The sequence below is a fragment of the Grampus griseus genome (assembly GCF_964374135.1).
Source record: "Grampus griseus genome assembly, chromosome: 16".
In the NCBI taxonomy this organism is placed as follows: Eukaryota; Metazoa; Chordata; class Mammalia; order Artiodactyla; family Delphinidae; genus Grampus; species Grampus griseus.
In genome coordinates, this window is record NC_139010.1 from 53,008,584 (window position 1) to 53,027,553 (window position 18,970).

Below are 18,970 nucleotides of genomic sequence, written 5' to 3' on the forward strand. Positions count from 1 at the left end.
ATGCTCCCCTGGGGGCTGAGCTGCCTGTCGGTGCTGGGGGCGGCGGGCACCGCTCTCCTGTGCGCGGGCCTGCTGCTCAGCCTGGCCCAGCACCTCTGGACCCTCCGCTGGACGCTGAGCCGGGACCGAGCCTCTGCCCTGCCCCTGCCCAAAGGTTCCATGGGCTGGCCCTTCTTCGGGGAAACGCTGCATTGGTTAGTTCAGGTGAGCAGTTCGTCGTTTCCGCACCTCAATATGGCCCCTTCTTCCCTATCCCCCGCTGGTTCTCAATGTTCCCAGGGTTCGTAGCCAGCCTCTTCCTGTCGCCCAGGGCCCCAGGGAGCATACACGGCCCTGACCTTTGCCCAGCTGCTCCCTCGAAGGGACCGTATGTCACTGGCGTACTCTCCAACGCAACTTAAGTACCGACAAAACGCGGGGGTGCACAGAGGGGTTCCAGGACCCTATGTCCTGCCACCATAGAATCAGGAGTCAGGAGCAAGTCTCAGCAGTGAGCTCTTTGGCGCTTGTGTCCCCATTCTGAGTCTCAGTTTCCTCATCTCACCAATGGGAACAGGAGCATATACATCACCGTAGGGTAGTCACGAGGCCCACTGGAGACTGTTTTGTAAAGAGTAAGGCGCCAGCCTAGAGCAGGAGGTTTTTATCAAGCGGCAGTTGGGAGGCCTGGGCTAGATCCTCAGCTGAGGCCTAGCGGCCCCATCCCTCTTCGCTCCTGGCTCGCAGGGCTCGCGCTTCCACAGCTCCCGCCGGGAGCGCTACGGGACAGTGTTCAAGACGCACCTGCTGGGCAGGCCGGTGATCCGCGTGAGCGGCGCCGAGAACGTGCGCACAATCTTGCTGGGCGAGCACCGCCTTGTGCGCAGCCAGTGGCCGCAGAGCGCGCACATCCTACTGGGCTCGCACACACTGCTCGGCGCGGTTGGCGAGCCGCACCGGCAGCGGCGCAAGGTGAGCCTAAAACAGAAGGTGCCGTCGGGACGTCAGACCCGCGGTTTCAGAGAACCTACTGTGGGCCAGGCCGGGGCGAGGTGTTAGGGGTACACTGTGAACCTGGCCAGGGCCCCTGACTAACAAGTGGGTGCCATTGGGCCAGTCCCTTACCTTCTCCGGCTTTGGTTTATAAGGCCAGGACTGGGACTTAAAGGTCCTTTCACCTTCGATCTTATGCGATTCTGATACCAGAAGCGCTGGAAATTCAAACTTAGAGAGGGTTAGCGACGACTTCCTGGAGGAGGTGGCCCCTGTAGCCTGGATGGATGGGAGGGACTGTGTACATCAGAAAAGAACTAGAGGGAATGGCGAGAGCAAAACCCAACACATTTGGGTCCGGGTCTCTTAGAAGAGGAGACAGGCCGAAATTGGCCTTTTGGCTCCTATGGAGTCGTGGAGCAGAGGGAGCCGGACGGCTGCCAGGGCTGACTGACCCCGCGCACTCCCCACAGATCCTGGCGCGAGTGTTTAACCGCGCGGCGCTGGAGCGCTACGTGCCTCGCCTGCAGGGGGCGCTGCGGCGTGAGGTGCGCTCCTGGTGCGCGACCCGCGGGCCGGTCGCTGTCTATGAGGCCGCCAAAGCGCTCACCTTTCGCATGGCTGCGCGCATCCTACTGGGGCTGCGGCTGGACGAGGCGCAGTGCTCGGAGCTGGCCCGGACCTTCGAGCAGTTCGTGGAGAACCTCTTCTCGCTGCCCCTAGATGTGCCCTTCAGTGGCCTGCGCAAGGTACTGCCGCCCCTCCCCAAACCTTCCCTTTGGGGCTCCCTCGGTGTGCCACAGGCGTCACCTCTGCTGGGAGTTGGAGGCTCTGCACAGTGTGGGGAGGCGGCGTGGTGTGGCGGTGGGCGTCGGGGCTGGCCTCTGTCCTGACTCGCTGTGTGACCCGCGGCGGGCCACCCACCCTCTCTGGGTCACGCCTGAGGAATGGGCTCCAGCCCCAGCAGCCGCCGGCTTCCCCGACGTTGGGTCTTGGTGGCGGGCGCCCAGCCAGTCGTCTCAGCCCCTCCCCAGAGCGGCGCCTCCTGCCCTGGCCTCCAGCGCCTCTTTGGAAGCCCCGTGGCTGCGGAATGGATGGGAGCACTAGGGCCGCAGACACGCCCCCCGCCCCCGCCCCCCCCCCCGACCCAGCCCGGCGCCAGCTGGAGAGGGGTGGGTACCGGCTCCCCGCCTGCGGCCCCAGGCCCACTAGTTTCCGGATCAGAGAACCATGGCCTCTTCAAACTTCAGAGCGATGGGCTGGGCCCAGAGAGCAACCGAACTGGGGCTTCTTATTGTGCTGATGCCCTGGTTTTCAGTCACCTGAATAAAAATAATAGTTATGTATAAACGTATATGCTATACGCGCTGATTGCCTTGGGTACATTTTCTGATTTAATCCTCTCGGTCTGCAAAATATTATTATTCTCATTTTATTGATGAAGAAACTGAAGCTCAGAGACGTTAAATGACTTACCCAAGATCACACAGCTAGTAGGGAGGGGGGCAGGATTTGAACCCCATCTCCCCTGACTAAAAAGCCCAAGTGCTCAAAGTGCTTCCCCAGGCAGACGCTTTCGCTGTGCTTGCTCCCTGAACTCTGGAGGGCCACCCCAGCCCTCTTGCCTACCCCTTGCAAAGGCTAAATGTTTAGACTTCCAATAGTGTCCTTTAAGCCAGAGCTTTCCTGAGCGCATCAAGGTGTCCCTTCCTCTCTGCACTGGTGCCCACTGCCCCTGCCTGAGCCTTGTGCAGGGAAAGGACAATGGACTGACTCCCTGGCAGGGTTCTGTGCCAGACACGGACACTTGACAGCTGTGTGACTCTGGATAATGGCTTGACCTCTCTGAGCCTCAGCATCCTCCCATCAGGAGGACAGTAACTGTTTGCCTTGCCCCAAAGGGGGCTTGTGATCAAGAGAGAGTGGTGTGTGGGGACAAATTCCTAAGCATTTATTGAGCCCCTTCTATGTGCCAGGCATGGAGCTAAGCTGGGAAACTTTTAACACCAGGATCTCAGCAGAGCCAGACCAGCACTGGGAAGATTTTGGGGGTAGGTGTCCAGGGCTGGTCCCCTCAGCCTTCCTGCCCCACCTCCCTTCTCTCCCTGCACATCAGGGCATCCGGGCACGGGACCAGCTGCATCGGCACCTGGAGGAGGCCATTGCAGAGAAGCTTCATGAAGACAAGGCTGCTGCGGAGCCAGGCGATGCCCTCGACGGGATCATACACAGCACTAGGGAGCTGGGCCACGAGCTCTCAGTGCAGGAGCTGAAGGTGGGTGGCGGGAGATTTCTCCTCCCCTCCTTTGCATTTCTAGCAGGTCTCTACACACATGCTGCCTCCCTGGAGCAATGGAGCTGCATCCTGTTTGGGCCCACTTTGAGCCACAGGCACACCTCAGGGCGAGGGGAAAGCGGAGACCTGGGTTCCGCTTATGGCTCAGCTGCACCCACTATCTCTGTGGCCTTGGGCCAGTCACCATCCCTTTCAGAGGAGAGTCCATGGCACGAATCCTAGGCCCTCCCTTACCGGTTCTGGCAGCAAACAGCTCTCCCCCTCCCCCACTTCTCTGTCACTCCATGCCTTTGCCTCTGCTGTCCCCCTGCCTATGAAGCTCTCTTCACCCCTTTTCTCTACAAACCTTAAGGGTTCAGGGCTAAATTCCACAGTCTCCTTGAAGCTCTCCTCTTCCTCCCCAAATCTACACTTCCATGAGCCACCTTGGCACCTGGCACCTCTCTACCTGTCTGTTGCCACTGCAGAATCTCCTGGAGAATTAGAGCCCCTCCCCATGTATGCATAGTGCACATACAGTGGAGGTAAGGAGGGAAGCTTTGGAGTGGTCCCTGGACCCACCTGCTCGAGAACCCAAAAAGGAATGGAGAGGTTGGGGGGCAGGGAAGTTAGAAATGGGAACACCTCAAGCCTTCCATAAGCAACTCCCATCCTTTCTCGGGGCCTCAATTTCCCACTTTCCACTAGCCAGCCACTGAAGGGTGGGGCTCACTCAGCCTGAGTTTCTTCTCCGAGAACGGGACTAATAATCTCTTTCCTGACTCCTGGGTGGTTGTGAAGTCTGGAAGAGTCAAAGGAGTTAGAAACAGATGAGCAGGGGGCTCTTGAGTCATGGGGGAGCCAGTGGATAGGAGCAGTTCTGGGCTGGGAAGGGGAGTAATATGGAAAGAAGTGGATGGTCCCTCAGCCTTGGCAGGGCTGGGGAGCTGGTGACAACACCCTCCAGGTTCTCAGGAAGGGACCCACTGGCCAGAAATCTTCAGTTCTGGCTGGCCAGGGAGGACCTTGGAGCCCCAAGGTCTCTGTCCCAGCTCCCCATCTTGTGCAGGGCAGGCAGTTAGCCTTGGATCAGGTCATTCATTCCACACATATTATTATCTACCTATTCAGTGCCAGGCTCCATGCTGGGCCTGGGGATACAGCAGTGAGCAAACTATAGCCCTTGCCCTCGAGGTGCGAGACGGGAGGGGTACATATTCATCCTATAATAACATCAATCAGTGTGTAAACACAAACTGGGTGCTGCAAGGAAGGAAGACAGCACACGGGGAGTTGGGAGGGCAGAGGCAGGCAGTGCACACCAGGAAGAGGTTTAGTCACTGGGACCACCGCTAAGCAGGAGGAGCCCGATGCTTGCGTTGGTGGGAGGCTGGCGCTGCTGCTGCTGCGGGTGCCTTGGTCAGTTCCACTGCCGTTACTGTCAGGGCGCCCAGCTGGGGTTGTCGGCAGCGCTGTAGGCAGCACTGCATGGTTAAGAGCGCTGGACTCCCAGCTCGGCTACTGGGACTGGTGACGGCAGGGACCTCGAGCACCTCTCAGAGCCTCAGTAAAACGGGCATTGTGCCGCACAGGATCGGGGTGAGTATCGAATGAGTTAATACACGTAAAGCGCTAAGAACAGTACACAAAGTGCCTGGCATTATCTTTGGGAACCTCCCACGGCAAGTGGATAGATCCTCCTCTTGCTCGTTGCTATCTGTGACTTCCCCAAGTGTCGGACTTGGGATTCAATCGACTCCAGGACCTGCACAGCTAGCCGCGCCACGGGAGCACCCGGCGCTCTGGCCTGTGCGCAACGGCAAATATGGGGCCCCTGCGCCTCAGTTAGGGGGCCACGAGGCCAAGAACCGGCTAATGGAGACTCAGCGCTCCCGGGCTGTCTTGCAGGAGTCAGCTGTGGAGCTCCTCTTCGCCGCCTTCTTCACCACGGCCAGTGCCAGCACGTCCCTCGTCCTGCTACTCCTGCAGCACCCGGCGGCCATCGCCAAGATCCGGCAGGAGCTGGCGGCGCAGGGGCTGGGGCGCGCGTGCGGCTGCGTGCCGGCGGCCTCAGGGGGCGGCGCTGGGCCCCCGGCCAACTGCGGCTGCGAGCCCGACCTCAGCCTGGCGGCGCTCGGCCGCCTGCGCTACGTCGGCTGCGTGGTCAAGGAGGTGCTGCGCCTCCTGCCGCCCGTGTCCGGGGGCTACCGGACAGCCCTGCGCACCTTCGAGCTCGACGTAAGTGCGCCGCGCCGCCCGCCCCGCCCCTGCCGCCGGCCGCGGGAAGGTGGGGTAGGGGTTAGGACCGAGCTGTCTGCTCTTCCCCTCTCCGGCCCTCCGCTTTCCCTCCTGGAAAATGGGCTGAATCCTCTTCCATTTCCCGGGAACCACGGTTGAGGCAGCAAAGCAAGGTTAGGGACCCCGTACACTTCAGCTTTTGGCAGTGGTCCGGGTGAATCAGTTAGAGCCGAGTTTTAGAATAAAAACATCCTTTTCTCCGCCCAGCACCCGCTTTTCAGCCAGTGAGGCTGGGTGGGGCACAGAGACCCCCACTATGTCCCGTACCCCATTTATCTGGCTCCCTCACAAGAAAAAGGGATTAATCATTGTTACCAGTCCTGGCCTCCAGCTGAGACCGGATTCCAGGGAAGCGGGCTGATTAAAGTATGGGGTATGATCAGGTTGGCATGAGCTGGACAATGAAAGTTAAGGTCTAGGACTGGCTCCATCTCTTTATGACCCTGGGCAGTTTCCTTCTCACTCTGGGCCTCAGTTTACTCTCTGGAAGGAAGCTGCCTTGGTCCCTTCCATCTTTGACTCCAGGTGGGGCCCGGCTGTGCTTCGCAGTGGCAGCATCGGGGGAGGGGAGCCCTAGCGCCGCTAAACTGAAGGTGTTTGCCTGAATGGCTGCCCCTGCATCCCCCCTACCACCAGCCCAGTCTCTGGGCGGCTCCAGGCAGAGTGGGCACCTCCTTCCCTGACCCTTACTTTAAGCTAAACAGCAGATGTCCCTAGTGCATTGCATACCAGGATTTGAGGACCCCTAAGGGAATGGGATTGTGCCCCTGAGTTGCTGTCATGGAAAGAAAGGGGGTCAGAGCCAGCAACTTCATCACAGACTGGTGTGAAGAAGAGACTGATCTCTAGCTGAATGAAACCAAAACATTTTGGGAGCTGGCATTTGAACTGGAACAGTGACGGGTTAGGATGGGGACAGCACATCACTGGGAGGGGATGGCCCAGACAAAGGTAGGTGGATTAGTGAGGGGTTTAGAAGTGTCGTGGATGCTGAATCTTGGAATTCAGACGTCATGCAGGCGCTGGGGTGCAAGACCTTAGAGAAACCGCAGGAGAAGGGCACTGGACCACCAGGGTGAATAGAGGCAGGGGTCTTAGCCATCCTCCAGGTTCCAGATGGGAAAACAGGCCTAGAGAGGAGAGGGAGAGCGCCTTGGTGATTCCAAGATCTGTTTGCCTGTGAGAGCCTCCTGAAGCTGTTCAGGAAAGGGAAGCAGGATGCTCGGGGCTGGAAGACATCTCAAAAGTGGATTAGCTGAAAAAGTTGGAGGTGCGCAAAGGGAACATGAAAGCTGCCTTCCAACAATTTAATTGTCATGTGCACCTTTTTAGAGTGTGGCTGCCTGATCTGAACATTACTGTTCAGCTGATGGGTGGCGAGGACAGAGAGGCAGTTTTCAGTTGAGTCCCAAGAAGAGCTGTAAAGTTGAGATGACCATAAAGGAGCTGTCGCTGGCATTCTTCTGACCCAGGCAACTGGTGGGTGCAGGACTAGAATTTACGTCTCCCGATCTAACGTGAGAACAAAAAAGACAAAAACAAAACAGTGAAACAAATAATAGAGCACATTTACTGACCACTAGTATATATGGCCAGACCCGTTATTTGAATCCGCACAAGATGGGCATTTTGTTCTCACTTTATCAGTTAAGAAACTGAGGCTCAGAGATTGAGCATTTAGCCCATCGTCACACAGCTCACCAGGGAAGGAGCTGATATGGGTATGCAGAGCGGTAGCTTCCGGGTTAGACGCGCCTCCCTGCTTGTTTTCGGAAGCTTGTTTGATATACCCCAGGTGGAGGATCGGTTCGGGCTGGGTTTCCGGGTACCTCGTGGTCAGGCGGGTCTCCTCACCTCCCCGCAGGGCTACCAAATCCCCAAGGGCTGGAACGTGATGTACAGCATCCGGGACACGCACGAGACGGCCGCGGTGTACCGCAGCCCACCTGAGGGCTTCGACCCAGAGCGCTTCGGCACTGAGGGCGAGGATGCTCGGGGCGCCGCCAGCCGCTTCCATTATATCCCGTTCGGCGGCGGTGCGCGCAGCTGTCTCGGCCAGGAGCTGGCGCAGACCGTGCTCCAGCTGCTCGCGGTGGAGCTGGTGCGCACGGCGCGCTGGGAGCTGGCCACGCCTGCCTTCCCCGCCATGCAGACCGTGCCCATCGTGCACCCGGTGGACGGTCTTCGGCTCTTTTTCCACCCGCTTGCGCCTTCGGCTGCGCAGGATGGGCGACGCCTCTGACCCGCTGCGCCGCGGAACCTGACTTGGCCAGTGGCAGCGGAGCACTTGCGGAGCCGCCCATCTGCCTTTCCCCAGTACCGGGTCGGGCGCACTCTCTAGTTCACCAAACGGTTACTGAATGCGGCTCTGTGCCGGACTCTAAGGGAGGAGACGCGCGAGCCACCGCCACCGCACTGGAGAAGTGCCCTGGCCAGTGGGAAGGTGCCTCCTGCCCTCCGCACGCACCCTGAGGAAGGAAAGGTGGTGGGCCAAGTCTTTAAAGCCCTTCCCAGGATTTCGAAGCAGGGATGGAGGGAACATCTCCACTGGAAGCCAAGCCCGGGAGGAGGCATGGATTGCAGGGCCGTGGGGAGGCTTGCTAGGGGAGGATTGGGCCGTAGAACAATGCGGGACCTGCAACGGTCGCGAGGAAGAGGGGACGCCGGGAGCGCATCTCTGGCCTGGCTTTGGGCCATAGGAAGACACCGAGAAGGCGCCCAACGGAAGGCCTTCAGGCAGCTGGCCTCCGCCAGGTGCGCCCTAGCCACTCTGCAGGTCTCGGCAGAAACCCAGAACGGTGGGCGCTTCCAGGGCTCTAAACAGGCTCAACACTGCCGGATTCTGCTGGCGATTTCTTAAAAGAAAAATTCCTAGTTCAAGAACACGTTTAATCTTTCCATTTATACAAGGGAGAATAGGCAAACGAGAGGACTCTTTAAGGCTGGATTATTTTCATGGGAGATTGAGACATAAAGACGTTCGAGGTATTTGTACCCAAAACAGAAGGACCAAGAAATAGTTTCCTGGCAATAGTTGGGTGAGGGGGGCTACAGCTTGGCTGGGCAGCTGCTCCCTGGTGGGAAAGTGGGATGAGGGGGGAGGGAGACTCAGGAAAGACCCCCTCCCCTTCCCCCAGAAGGACCTACCCTGCATATATCCAGAGAGAGACGAGGAACTGGAGCAGCCTGGGGTCCAGGCTGCTGGAACTTCTCTCTTGAGCATAGCTCCAGGGAGCTGGGCTGTGAATTATCTCCAGGGTAGTTGGCTGCAGGGACATCCTGGTTTACCGCTTCAACCACCTTTATTACAGGGGAGAAACTGAGGCGAGAGACTGGACCACTCAGCCAGTGCTCTCCTCCACCCCCATCACTTACTCCCTGCTCCAGCTCCCAGGCCTGTGGCTGCTGCGAAGCTCTTGGCCTTTTACCCTTTCAACGCGATCCCTAGATTGGCCTAAGGACTCTCTGGACCTTTCCAACACAGAAGTTCCCAACAGTGTTTAAATCTAAACCAAGAGCCTCCGGCGTCATTATTCCTAACAGCTCACTGTAACCTGCCACCCACCTTCGGACAGGCTGGGGGCAGTTGGACATGATGGGTGAGTCAGGAAAGTTGCCGCCAAGGCCTGAGCTGACCCCTTAATGAACCAGAAGAAATCTGGTGCCCTCCTGACCTTACGCTTAAGGTGGATCCTGGGGCCAGAAGGAAAGGGGGAAGCAGCAGACACAGGCAGGGTTGGTAGCTCAGTGCAGCGGGCCCTTCCGAGCTCGGCTGACACCGCCATAACCCCCTCCAGGGCAATTCATCACCCACTGCTGACCACAGGCCCTGGCGCCAGGCCATGGGATCTGCAGGCAGGTGACAGAGCCACGGAGCCGGCAAGAAGTGGCGGATCTGGGGGCCTGCCCTCAGGGCGCTCCTGAGGCTGCAGAGACAACATCTCGGCCTGAGAAACTCCAGTAGGCTGAGGTGGTGGGAGGACCAGGGCTTGGGGCTGAATCTGACTTGGGGAGAGAGACTGGGGGAGGGGGCTCTCAGAAGCCCAGACTTAGCTGGTTCCGAGAGACCTGGTTTACCTGCTGGTGGTCTGCACCAACTATAAGCCCCTGTAGGGGCAGCTCCAATTTTGCTCTAATTTCCCATTGATACTTCATTCTCAGTAATTTCCAAGAAAATCTGAGCTCTTGCTTTAGTAGCTCTTGATTCTCTGAGGAAGGAGCAGATGTGGTTCTTGCCCTCCTGGACTTGGTGTGCTCACCAAGGAGGTAGACAGTAAATAAACTCACAGACAACAGCAAGAACATGTCTGATGATGATAGTGCTGTGGAGAAAATAAAACAGGCCTGCAATGCACAGTGCCGGGCAGGCTGGGGCCTGGGAAGACTTCCCTGGGGTGACATTCGACTTTGGAAGGAACCAGCAAGCGGTGAGCTGGGAAAGAGGCACCCCGAGCAGAGGGAACAGCAGGTATAGAACCCTGGGATGGGGATGAATGCTCAAGACAAGGGAAGAAGGGGTTGGAAGAAAGGTGGAAGGCGGTGCTTCAGCTGCCTGGGCTCCCCTGACCCCAGTCAGGAACTCGCTCCCCACCCCCCAACCCTTAGCAACAGGCTGTTTTGCAGACATCTTGGAAACATTTGATTTTCCAGTGAACCCTCTCCCCACCTACTGCCACCCACGAAAGTTCGGCAAGGGATCTAGATCAAAGTTCTTATTGGGCTGGTAATTTATGGGCCCCTTCCCCTCTTCAAGATGTTCTTTAATGATCCTCACTATCCCATTTAATCCTTTCCTGCCGATCGCCCCCTCGGGTCTCGATGGGCAGGTAGATTAAAACATTTTTCCCCCTTGTGGCGATTTCCAGCGCGCAGGCCCCGCTCATCTTGTGACCCGGCGCGCGCTGAACTTGGCGAGATGGCCCTGCAGAGTTCACTCGGATGTCACGGTCCGGCCTGCAGGGGTCACAGGCGGGTCAGGCCGGAGGATGGGGACTGGGCCCCAGGTCACGCCCCCCGCGCGCCAGCTTTGCTCACCGGCCGGAGGCACTGTCCAGAAAGGGGCGGGCCCGGGATTTCTGAGAATTACCTCCAGCGCGTCTCGACCCGGTTCCAGCCGGTGCCCCCGAAGTCGTCTGTCACTGTTTACAGTTGTGAAATCGTTAGAAGAAATAACAGTGGGAGAGACCCTTCCCTAGAGCCTCTGAAACGCCAAGTAGGTTTACGGAGAAACGCCGACTCTCCGAAACACATCCTGGGGCGACCCAGGCTAGGAGCGTTTCGGCGAGTGTGCGATCCCTGCGACTCCGCAGACACTTCCCGACCCGCCGGGTTTGGGGACCACCGCGGGAGGGCCGCGTATTTAACAGCTGTCAGGATCAAAGTATATTCCATCCCCAAGGGACACTTTCCAATGAGTGAGGCATGCTCCTGGGAGAGCCGGCTCTTCAGTTTTAAACAAACATATCATTGCTTCGTTTTAGGCGCGACTGGAGGGTTCATCACTCAAATCAAAGGGGGCGTGTGGCCCTGACTGGTCCGAGGCAGTTTGGACCCAGTCCCACTGGCTCGACCAGGCAGGAAGCAGGGAGCGCACGTGCGCTTCCCGCAGTGTCCGAGCTCCAGGCATTGGCTGCAGGAGCAGCCGATGGTATAGCTGGGCGAAGGCCAGAAGACTCACTTCCCTGTACGGATTCCCTCAACACTCTTATCAGCGGCCGGCAGAGGCCTGAGTTTAGGGCCCAATCCCCCTCTCGCCTGGGTGGCTTTCTGCCCGGTGGGAGCTGGGAGAGCAGAGGATGGCTCCAGTGCCCAGAGCCCAGGTCACCTTGGTAACGTAGCCTAGCGTGCCTGGAGCTGGGAAGAGTATTTGCAACCAGGAGCCCCTTTTGGAAACTCACAGCTTCCCCGTGGTGTAGACAGGCCGGGAATGATCACCTCCATATTAAGGAGGAGGAAACAGGCGCAAGGATGTGCGGTAACTTGCCCAAGGTCACTCAAGTAGAGATGGAGCTGGGACTCACAGCCCAGACTCCGGGCTTTCCATCCATCCTCCATCTCGGTGTCCTTATCCTGCCAGGGCTAAAGACCCTCTTCCCCTCTGCCTAGCTGGAGCTGCTAACCCCAGGGCCCTCGGAATCCGGCCGGCTGTGGCAGGATCGCAGAGCTCCGGTTGCCGCCGAGCCGCGGATGAATTGTCACCGCGGTCCCCCACTGGGGAGTCAGAGTTAGGGCTTAGACTTGTGCAGGGCTGCACCTGGAGTCCTGAGGATCTGGGGCCTCTCTGTACCGTAAGTGGGACTTTCCAAGACTTCATGAGTGTGGACCTCCTTGAGGGGTTTGGAGAGCTGGCAATCTATGGTCAGCCGGTCACGACTCCCCGCGACTCTCGTTTGGGTCCTGGCCCTGGGCTCTTCTGCGGGATCTTTGGAAGAATCGGGAGGCCTGCGTTTTGCTCTGCGTTCTGCACCTCAGTTTCCCCACCTGTGGACAAGGAAGCTGGACGATCTCTGAACGCACTTCCCTTTGCTCCCCCAGCAGGTGGAAGGGGGCCCACACGGCGCCTGTAAACGGAAAGCCAGTGCAGGCAGCTCTGGTCTGGGACCGCCCGTCGGACCCGGCGGGAGGGATTCCAAAGAGACCGCCAGGAAGCCCAGGGTTTGGAGTTCCCGCTCCCCAGAGCCCGGGTCGGCCCCTGCCAGCGTCCCAGAGCCCCGCACAACTTGTATGGGCGAAGCAGGCTGCTCCTAGCCCTGCACCCCAGGAGGCGCGCTCCGAGGGAAACCGCCACCGCGCCGCCTCTGCCTCTGCGCGGAACAAACGGTTAAAGATTTTGGGCAGCGCCTCGAGGGGGGAGGAGCCAGGGGCCCAATCCGCAATTAAAGATGAACTTTGGGTGAACTAATTTGTCTAAGGTAACGTGGGCAGCAACCTGGGCCGCCTATAAAGCGGGCGCGCGGCAGGTTCGGAGCTCTGGCGACGGCGGCAGGTGGCGCGGGAGGTCGCGGCGCGCCATGGGGCTCCCAGCATTGCTGGCCAGTGCTCTCTGCACCTTCGTGCTACCGCTGCTGCTCTTCCTGGCAGCGATCAAGCTCTGGGACCTGTACTGCGTGAGCAGCCGGGACCGCAGCTGCGCCCTCCCGTTGCCCCCCGGAACTATGGGCTTCCCCTTCTTTGGGGAAACTTTGCAGATGGTGCTTCAGGTAAGGGAGATAGGGGAGGGACAGGGCGGTTTCCCGGAGCCCCGGAGCCCGACTCGGCTCCAGGCTTCCACTGAAACCGGGGTAGGCGCCCCCGGGAGGGAGGTGACTGAGGCTAGGATCAGTACTAGCCGGAGGCTCGGCGCTCCCTGGCGCCCCCTCACTCCCGCCTTTCTCCTCCGCTTTCCTCTCGCAGCGAAGCAAGTTCCTGCAGATGAAGCGCAGGAAATACGGCTTCATCTACAAGACACATCTGTTCGGTCGGCCCACGGTGCGGGTGATGGGAGCGGACAACGTGCGGCGCATCTTGCTCGGGGAGCACCGGCTGGTGTCAGTCCAGTGGCCCGCGTCTGTGCGCACCATCCTGGGCTCCGGCTGCCTCTCCAACCTGCACGACTCCTTGCACAAGCAGCGCAAGAAGGTGAGGGCGGGGTGGCGGCGCCTGGGCAGGAAGGGGGACCCGATTCGCGTGAGGGTTTCAGGCAAATAGGTGCTGGGCGAGCGCCAGCTGCATAAGGCGTCGGCTAGGGACCCTCTCAAACCCAGTGTAGCTTTCCCAGCCGGGAAGTGCCTTGGGTCTGGTGGGGTTGTGGGTTTCCGGAAGGGGGGCCCCGGAAGGCGAGAGGGGCGGGTGGGGCCCCGGTTTTAACACTCTTCCCTCCTCGGATCTCAGGTGATTATGCGGGCCTTCAGCCGCGAGGCGCTCCAGTGCTACGTGCCAGTGATCGCCGAGGAAGTGGGCAGTTGCCTGGAGCAGTGGCTGAGCTGCGGCGAGAGCGGCCTCCTAGTCTACCCCCAGGTGAAGCGCCTTATGTTCCGCATCGCTATGCGCATCCTGATGGGCTGCGAGTCCCGGCTGGCGAGCGGCGGGGAAGCAGAGCAGCAGCTGGTAGAGGCCTTCGAGGAAATGACCCGCAATCTCTTCTCGTTGCCCATAGACGTGCCCTTCAGCGGGCTGTACCGGGTAAGGGCGGCATGTAGGGTGCGGAGCTAGGGGCTAGGGGCTCCGGGAGCGCGGGGTCCGGGCTTCTGCTCACCGCCGTGCGCTCTCTGCGCTCAGGGACTGAAGGCGCGGAACCTCATCCACGCGCGCATCGAGGAGAATATTCGCGCCAAGATCTGCGGGCTGCGGGCGGCCGAGGCGGACGGGGGCTACAAAGATGCGCTGCAGCTGTTGATCGAGCACTCGTGGGAGAGGGGAGAGAGGCTGGACATGCAGGTGAGTGGTAGCTTCAGGAGAGGCACGGCGGAGTTTAATCCCCTAGCTTTCCAATTGCAGTTCCTGGGGTCCCCAAAGTGCCCGCCTGGGGCCCAGGTTCCGAGAGTGGGAAGCCCGCCCAGACCCCAGGGATGGGACACAGAAGTTGAGACACCTGGTCCGCGGAGCTGTGGGGAGAGGCTTCGTTCCCTATCCCTTCCAGGTCTTAAAGGGAAAGTTGGAATTTGCAAGATGTAAATAAAGAATGTTGGGCGATTATAATACAACCAAGGCTTTAATTTAAGAGTTCCTGGGAGAGTGGGATCTTACTGGCCTTCCTGCTCTAGCTGAACTAAAGGGTCTTAGCATTTTGTTTAAATGGATTTTCTGTCAGCACACTTTCAGCCCTTCTCATCTTCCCTCCAGAACCCCCAGTTCTATCCTGAGTATTCGCTCTGTAAAATTGCATGCAGACTTGTCCAAACGTTCGTCTTAATCCACTCTTAGGCACTAAAGCAGTCTTCAACTGAGCTCCTCTTTGGAGGACACGAAACCACAGCCAGTGCAGCTACATCTCTGATCACTTACCTGGGGCTCTACCCACATGTCCTGCAGAAACTCCGAGAGGAGCTGAAAAGTAAGGTAAGGGAACTGGGGGGTGGGGGGATTACCTTAAGAAACTCAGCTACTCTCTAGCCAGCTTCCCAAAAGGTAAGTGTGCTTTCCCGATAAAAAAGAAGGAATCTTGAGCTGTGATCCCACTCGGGCAGGGTTCAGCCTTGTACTTCTACCTCTTCTCCCCGTTTTGCAGAACCTTGGAGATTTTCAGATAGGTTCCACTTTCTTGGATTTGTGTGTTCAAGGGCATGAATGGGGAACTCCTGGGGGACTGTGGTGGCAGCCAGCAGTGGTGGTGGTGATTGGGGGAGGGGAGAAACTTGGTGGTTCTAACTGGTGAGCAGCATTCTCTTGGAACTGTAAACAGATAGTGGACTTGGGCCCAGGGGTGGAGGCAAATGGCAGCTAGCTGCTCCCTGTTTCCCCCTCACACTCTCCCATCATGAGGCCCTTTGGGTCCAGCCGCTACTTAAGCCCTGTTTACGTCTGCTGGGCTGATTTTATTGGAGCACAGAATAAGCGTTCACCTCTGTGTGACTGTTTTGATAGGGTTTACTTTGCAAGGGCAACCAAGACAACAAGTTGGACATGGAAATTTTGGAACAGCTTAAATACACTGGGTGTGTTATTAAAGAGACCCTTCGACTGAATCCCCCAGTTCCAGGAGGATTTCGGGTCGCTCTTAAGACTTTTGAATTAAATGTAAGTTAAAAGTTCTCTCCCTCCCACGCTTACCTTTTGTGTTGTAGTTTTAAATCTCCCTTTGTTTCTCTGTCCTTCGACTTAAATTTCTTAGGCTTTTGATAACATTGTCCTGCCTCTGAATGTCTGTCTCTCTGTTTCTCTCTCCACCTCCCCCTCCTCCTTTCTTTCAGCTCATAACTCCTCCAAGGATATCAGTGATAGATTTTTTTCCTGTTGAAGGTTGAATTCCAGTTTGTCAGTCCTTTGGACTTCATAATCTTTTGCAGGGATACCAGATTCCCAAGGGCTGGAATGTTATCTACAGTATCTGTGATACTCACGATGTTGCCGATATCTTCACCAACAAGGAGGAATTCAATCCTGACCGCTTTCTGCTGCCTCACCCGGAGGATGCATCCAGGTTCAGCTTCATTCCATTTGGAGGAGGGCTTAGGAGCTGCGTAGGGAAAGAGTTCGCAAAAATTCTTCTCAAAATATTTACAGTGGAGCTGGCCAGGCGTTGTGACTGGCAGCTTCTAAATGGACCTCCTACAATGAAAACGAGTCCCACCGTGTGTCCTGTGGACGATCTCCCGGCAAGGTTCACCCGCTTCCAGGGGGAAATCTGATGGGCGGGAATGCCCAGACCTCAGACTTATTGGAAGAGTACATATGCGTTTTTACCTAGTGTCATGTTGATTTTATTATATTTAATTTCTAAATGTATATTATAATATTTATGTGTCTCTTCTACAGTACCACAGTCTTTAAATATTAAAATAATGAACTGGATAGTTTACAAATAAAGTAAAATTTGAAGGTGCTTGTGTTGCGTTTAATATTCCTGTGGGGGGAAACTCACCGGTTTTAGATTTGTATATTTAACAAGATTTCTAAATGTCTACATTCATGGCTTTACTTGTCATCTGTACATATCTATTTTCTGGGAGGAAGACACTTTAGCTGTTTTTTTCTCTTAACAGTTATTAGAAAGCATGGATTATACGTGTGTGAGTTAGTCTAAAGGTAATTTTGTTAAGTTTTCGATGATAATTTAGATTCTCTATTTGGAAAATCTATCAAAGTTAATTAAAAATTGGGGGAGGGGTTTGCTTTACTTTAGGGAAAGCTGAATTTGAAAAGAGAACACTTTGAGAAGATCATCTAATATAACACCTTCAGCCATAAACTTAGTATGTTTAATAAACATAATAAATCTATGGTGTCGCACAGTGTCAGAACTGTTTTCTGAAATTAAAGTTTTAGGTAAGACAAAGTTATTGACTAAAATGAGACCCCAAAACACTGGCGAAGTTGCATATGAAAACAGTATTGGAAAAGGCCAATCTCTGGTTTAGATAAGCGAGTCCAGGTTTTCTTTATTGAAAATAAGGCAGGAGGAGTAAATTTAACAAACTGACAGATAAAGTTTTTATCTATGCCAGGCAATAGGGTGTGAGCCTGACATGACTGATAAAATGGCCCAGTCATGACCCTGTGAACCTTGGCTAACCTCCGTGAAAACGCAGTTTTGTCACATTTCTGACCCTGGCATAGCCATGTTCTGAACTGAAGGCCAGACTCTCAATCCAGAAAGGTTAGCCCAGTGACTTGCTTATGCAAGCACATTTTCAGTTTTGAAATGGCACAATCTGCTTGCTGAAACTCTGATGGCTTGTAGGTTTTGGACTTTAAATTTTTCATTACAATTTTAGAATTTGGCAATACTGCGGAAAAACTAGGTGGTCTAAATAGGTGTTTGAGAAGGGTTCTGACTACAATGAGAATTACATGTTCTACCTGACTTTAGTTTTTTAGGTGGAACTTGGATTGTAACTTAAGGTTGGAATCCTCTGTTTTTTAAGGGGTGTTTACATAATAATTTATAATATCTTATAATAACCTTATAAATGCCTTTTTTAAAAATGAGAAATTACAGGCTTTTTTTTTTCAGACAAAGCTTTAGTGTACTGTGGTGTACAAAGCTGACCCCCCCCCACCCCGATCATTCCAGTTAGGAGCACACTAGCCTGAGGACATTATTTCGGATAATTTATACAAGGTCATTTTTTAAGGACTTCAATACTTTTCTTTTTGCCAGAGGACAGTCAGTGTTTCAAAACCCTGTCTTCAGTGACACCGTGACCGCGTGTCTCTATGAGCATAGTGCAGAAAGAAATTTGAGCCATTTTAGCATATAATTTAATTTTTGAAATCCACCTATATTTTTTATCCGGAGAGCTCTGGGGAAAGTGCTTCTGGGTTGCATCTCCCAGGGCTACACTTAGCTTAATTAGACTCATCGATTACAGAGAGTAGCGCGGAATTTATCTCGAAAATACGTTAAGAACACAATCTTTGGTAATGCGCTTAGTGCTGAGTAAAGGCAGTTTCAACGTGTTCGCGTGAGGCAGAATCGATGTTTGTGGCTGCCGCGTGGACATTAGGTGGGCCCTGGTCACAATGTCTGGGGCAAGCGTGTTTTACAGCCCAGCCTCCTCTGGGTCAGCGTTCATGCGTCATCCAGTGGAGAAGTGTTTCAGGAGGAGGTCACTGTTCCAGATTTAGACTTGGCCAGCGTTGTGGAAGGACGGGAGACCACTATGAGAAAGGACTCTTTGGGGCTCCCAGGGGCCTGGCACTGTGATGGAGGGTGCTGTGCCCTCCTGGGCCTTGGGTAGACCTGCCAAGGGGGTCAAGTTGGCGGCCTCCGTCTCCCCTTCCACACGTACCCCTTGCCCTGGCTGCCTCCCATCCCCCCTTGTCTTCAGTCAGGGGCGTGGTACCACCAAGGACAGACCATTGTCAGGACTGGCATATGAAGGCATCCAGCTCAGTCCATAAAGCACCAGCATTCAGAGGGATTGCAGTCTTCACGCAGCTTAGCCCTGGGAGGCCCAGAGAGGGCCTGTGATTTGCCTGGGGCCACCCAGGGAGTGGCAGAACCAGGAAAGACCTCCTGCTGCTTTTTCCTTCTTCGTTCTTTTTTTCCCCAACATCTAGTAACACCTGCCTGATTTGTCTCCAACTTTCTGTTGCCAGAAAACCCAGCAGTCTCCACATCCTAACTTCCCTTCACGTCCCCTGCCACCACTCCCCTGCCCTGTGACACTCCAGAGATCAATTGTCTTGCAGGCAACTGGGGAGATGGGAGCAGCGACAGGAAGCGGCTTCTCCCCCCAGACCCCTCATCTCCTTCTAGGTTTCAGGGTGCTTTTTGTACCTTGCCACCCCCCAGAGGTCCACAAGGGGGCGGGCTTCTCCCTTCTATGCCAAGCTCAGCGACCAGTGGTTTCCCCACCAGTGTCCATGAAATCCAGGGTCCACAGACTCTGGCCCGGGGCCTGCTTTTACCCCAGACAGTGAGAGGCTACAATCACCCAGGGCTTAGCAAATACTCAGCCTCAGGCCTGGTCATGGCTTCCCAGCCCCTCTGGAAGAGTCACCCCAGGCGGGGTTGATCTGGACCGTCTTTTAGCTTCTGAAGTAGCCACCATCCACTGTGGCTCTGGTTTTGAGCGTTGCCCACGTACTGCCCATGACTTGACCTATGTTGCTTTCACTCTCCCTGGAAAATGACTCTCGGTTTTTAGGGAGTGGGGCCCATGTTTCTCGAAGGACATGTGCGTACTAGTCAGGGTTCAGACGACCCTCGCCAGGTCCAGGAGCCGCCCCACAAAAGCACTGTGAGAGGAACTAGGAATGTTTAGAGAGGCTGTGGAGGCCCCA

General features: G+C 56.0%; 2 protein-coding genes across 2 annotated transcripts; both read left to right on the forward strand.

Annotated features, from left to right (window-relative positions):
* On the forward strand, positions 1-7,787 carry CYP26C1 (cytochrome P450 family 26 subfamily C member 1; the record flags this gene model as incomplete). The annotated part of the gene is made up of 6 exons (XM_082672957.1): positions 1-204; positions 727-951; positions 1,446-1,721; positions 3,089-3,247; positions 5,156-5,485; positions 7,410-7,787. The coding sequence occupies 6 exons, from the start codon at positions 1-3 to the stop codon at positions 7,785-7,787; spliced, it is 1,572 nt and encodes a 523-aa protein (XP_082529083.1).
* A 4,717-nt stretch (positions 7,788-12,504) lies between these two features.
* CYP26A1 (cytochrome P450 family 26 subfamily A member 1) lies at positions 12,505-16,028 on the forward strand. The gene is made up of 7 exons (XM_082674319.1): positions 12,505-12,744; positions 12,938-13,162; positions 13,415-13,705; positions 13,802-13,960; positions 14,447-14,581; positions 15,107-15,259; positions 15,529-16,028. Exons 1-7 carry the CDS (start codon positions 12,556-12,558, stop codon positions 15,868-15,870), a joined length of 1,494 nt encoding a protein of 497 aa, XP_082530445.1. The 5' UTR covers positions 12,505-12,555; the 3' UTR covers positions 15,871-16,028.
* The last annotated feature ends 2,942 nt before the right edge of the window (positions 16,029-18,970 follow it).

What these genes read in the sequence shown, in the direction of transcription:
- CYP26A1 (XM_082674319.1), top strand. Translation starts at nt 12,556, where the DNA reads ATGGGGCTCCCAGCATTGCTGGCCAGTGCTCTCTGCACCTTCGTGCTA. An exon ending in GAGAGAGGCTGGACATGCAG is followed by an intron (nt 13,961 to 14,446) that starts GTGAGTGGTAGC and finishes ATCCACTCTTAG; the next exon opens with GCACTAAAGCAGTCTTCAAC. An exon ending in GAGAGGAGCTGAAAAGTAAG is followed by an intron (nt 14,582 to 15,106) that starts GTAAGGGAACTG and finishes CTGTTTTGATAG; the next exon opens with GGTTTACTTTGCAAGGGCAA.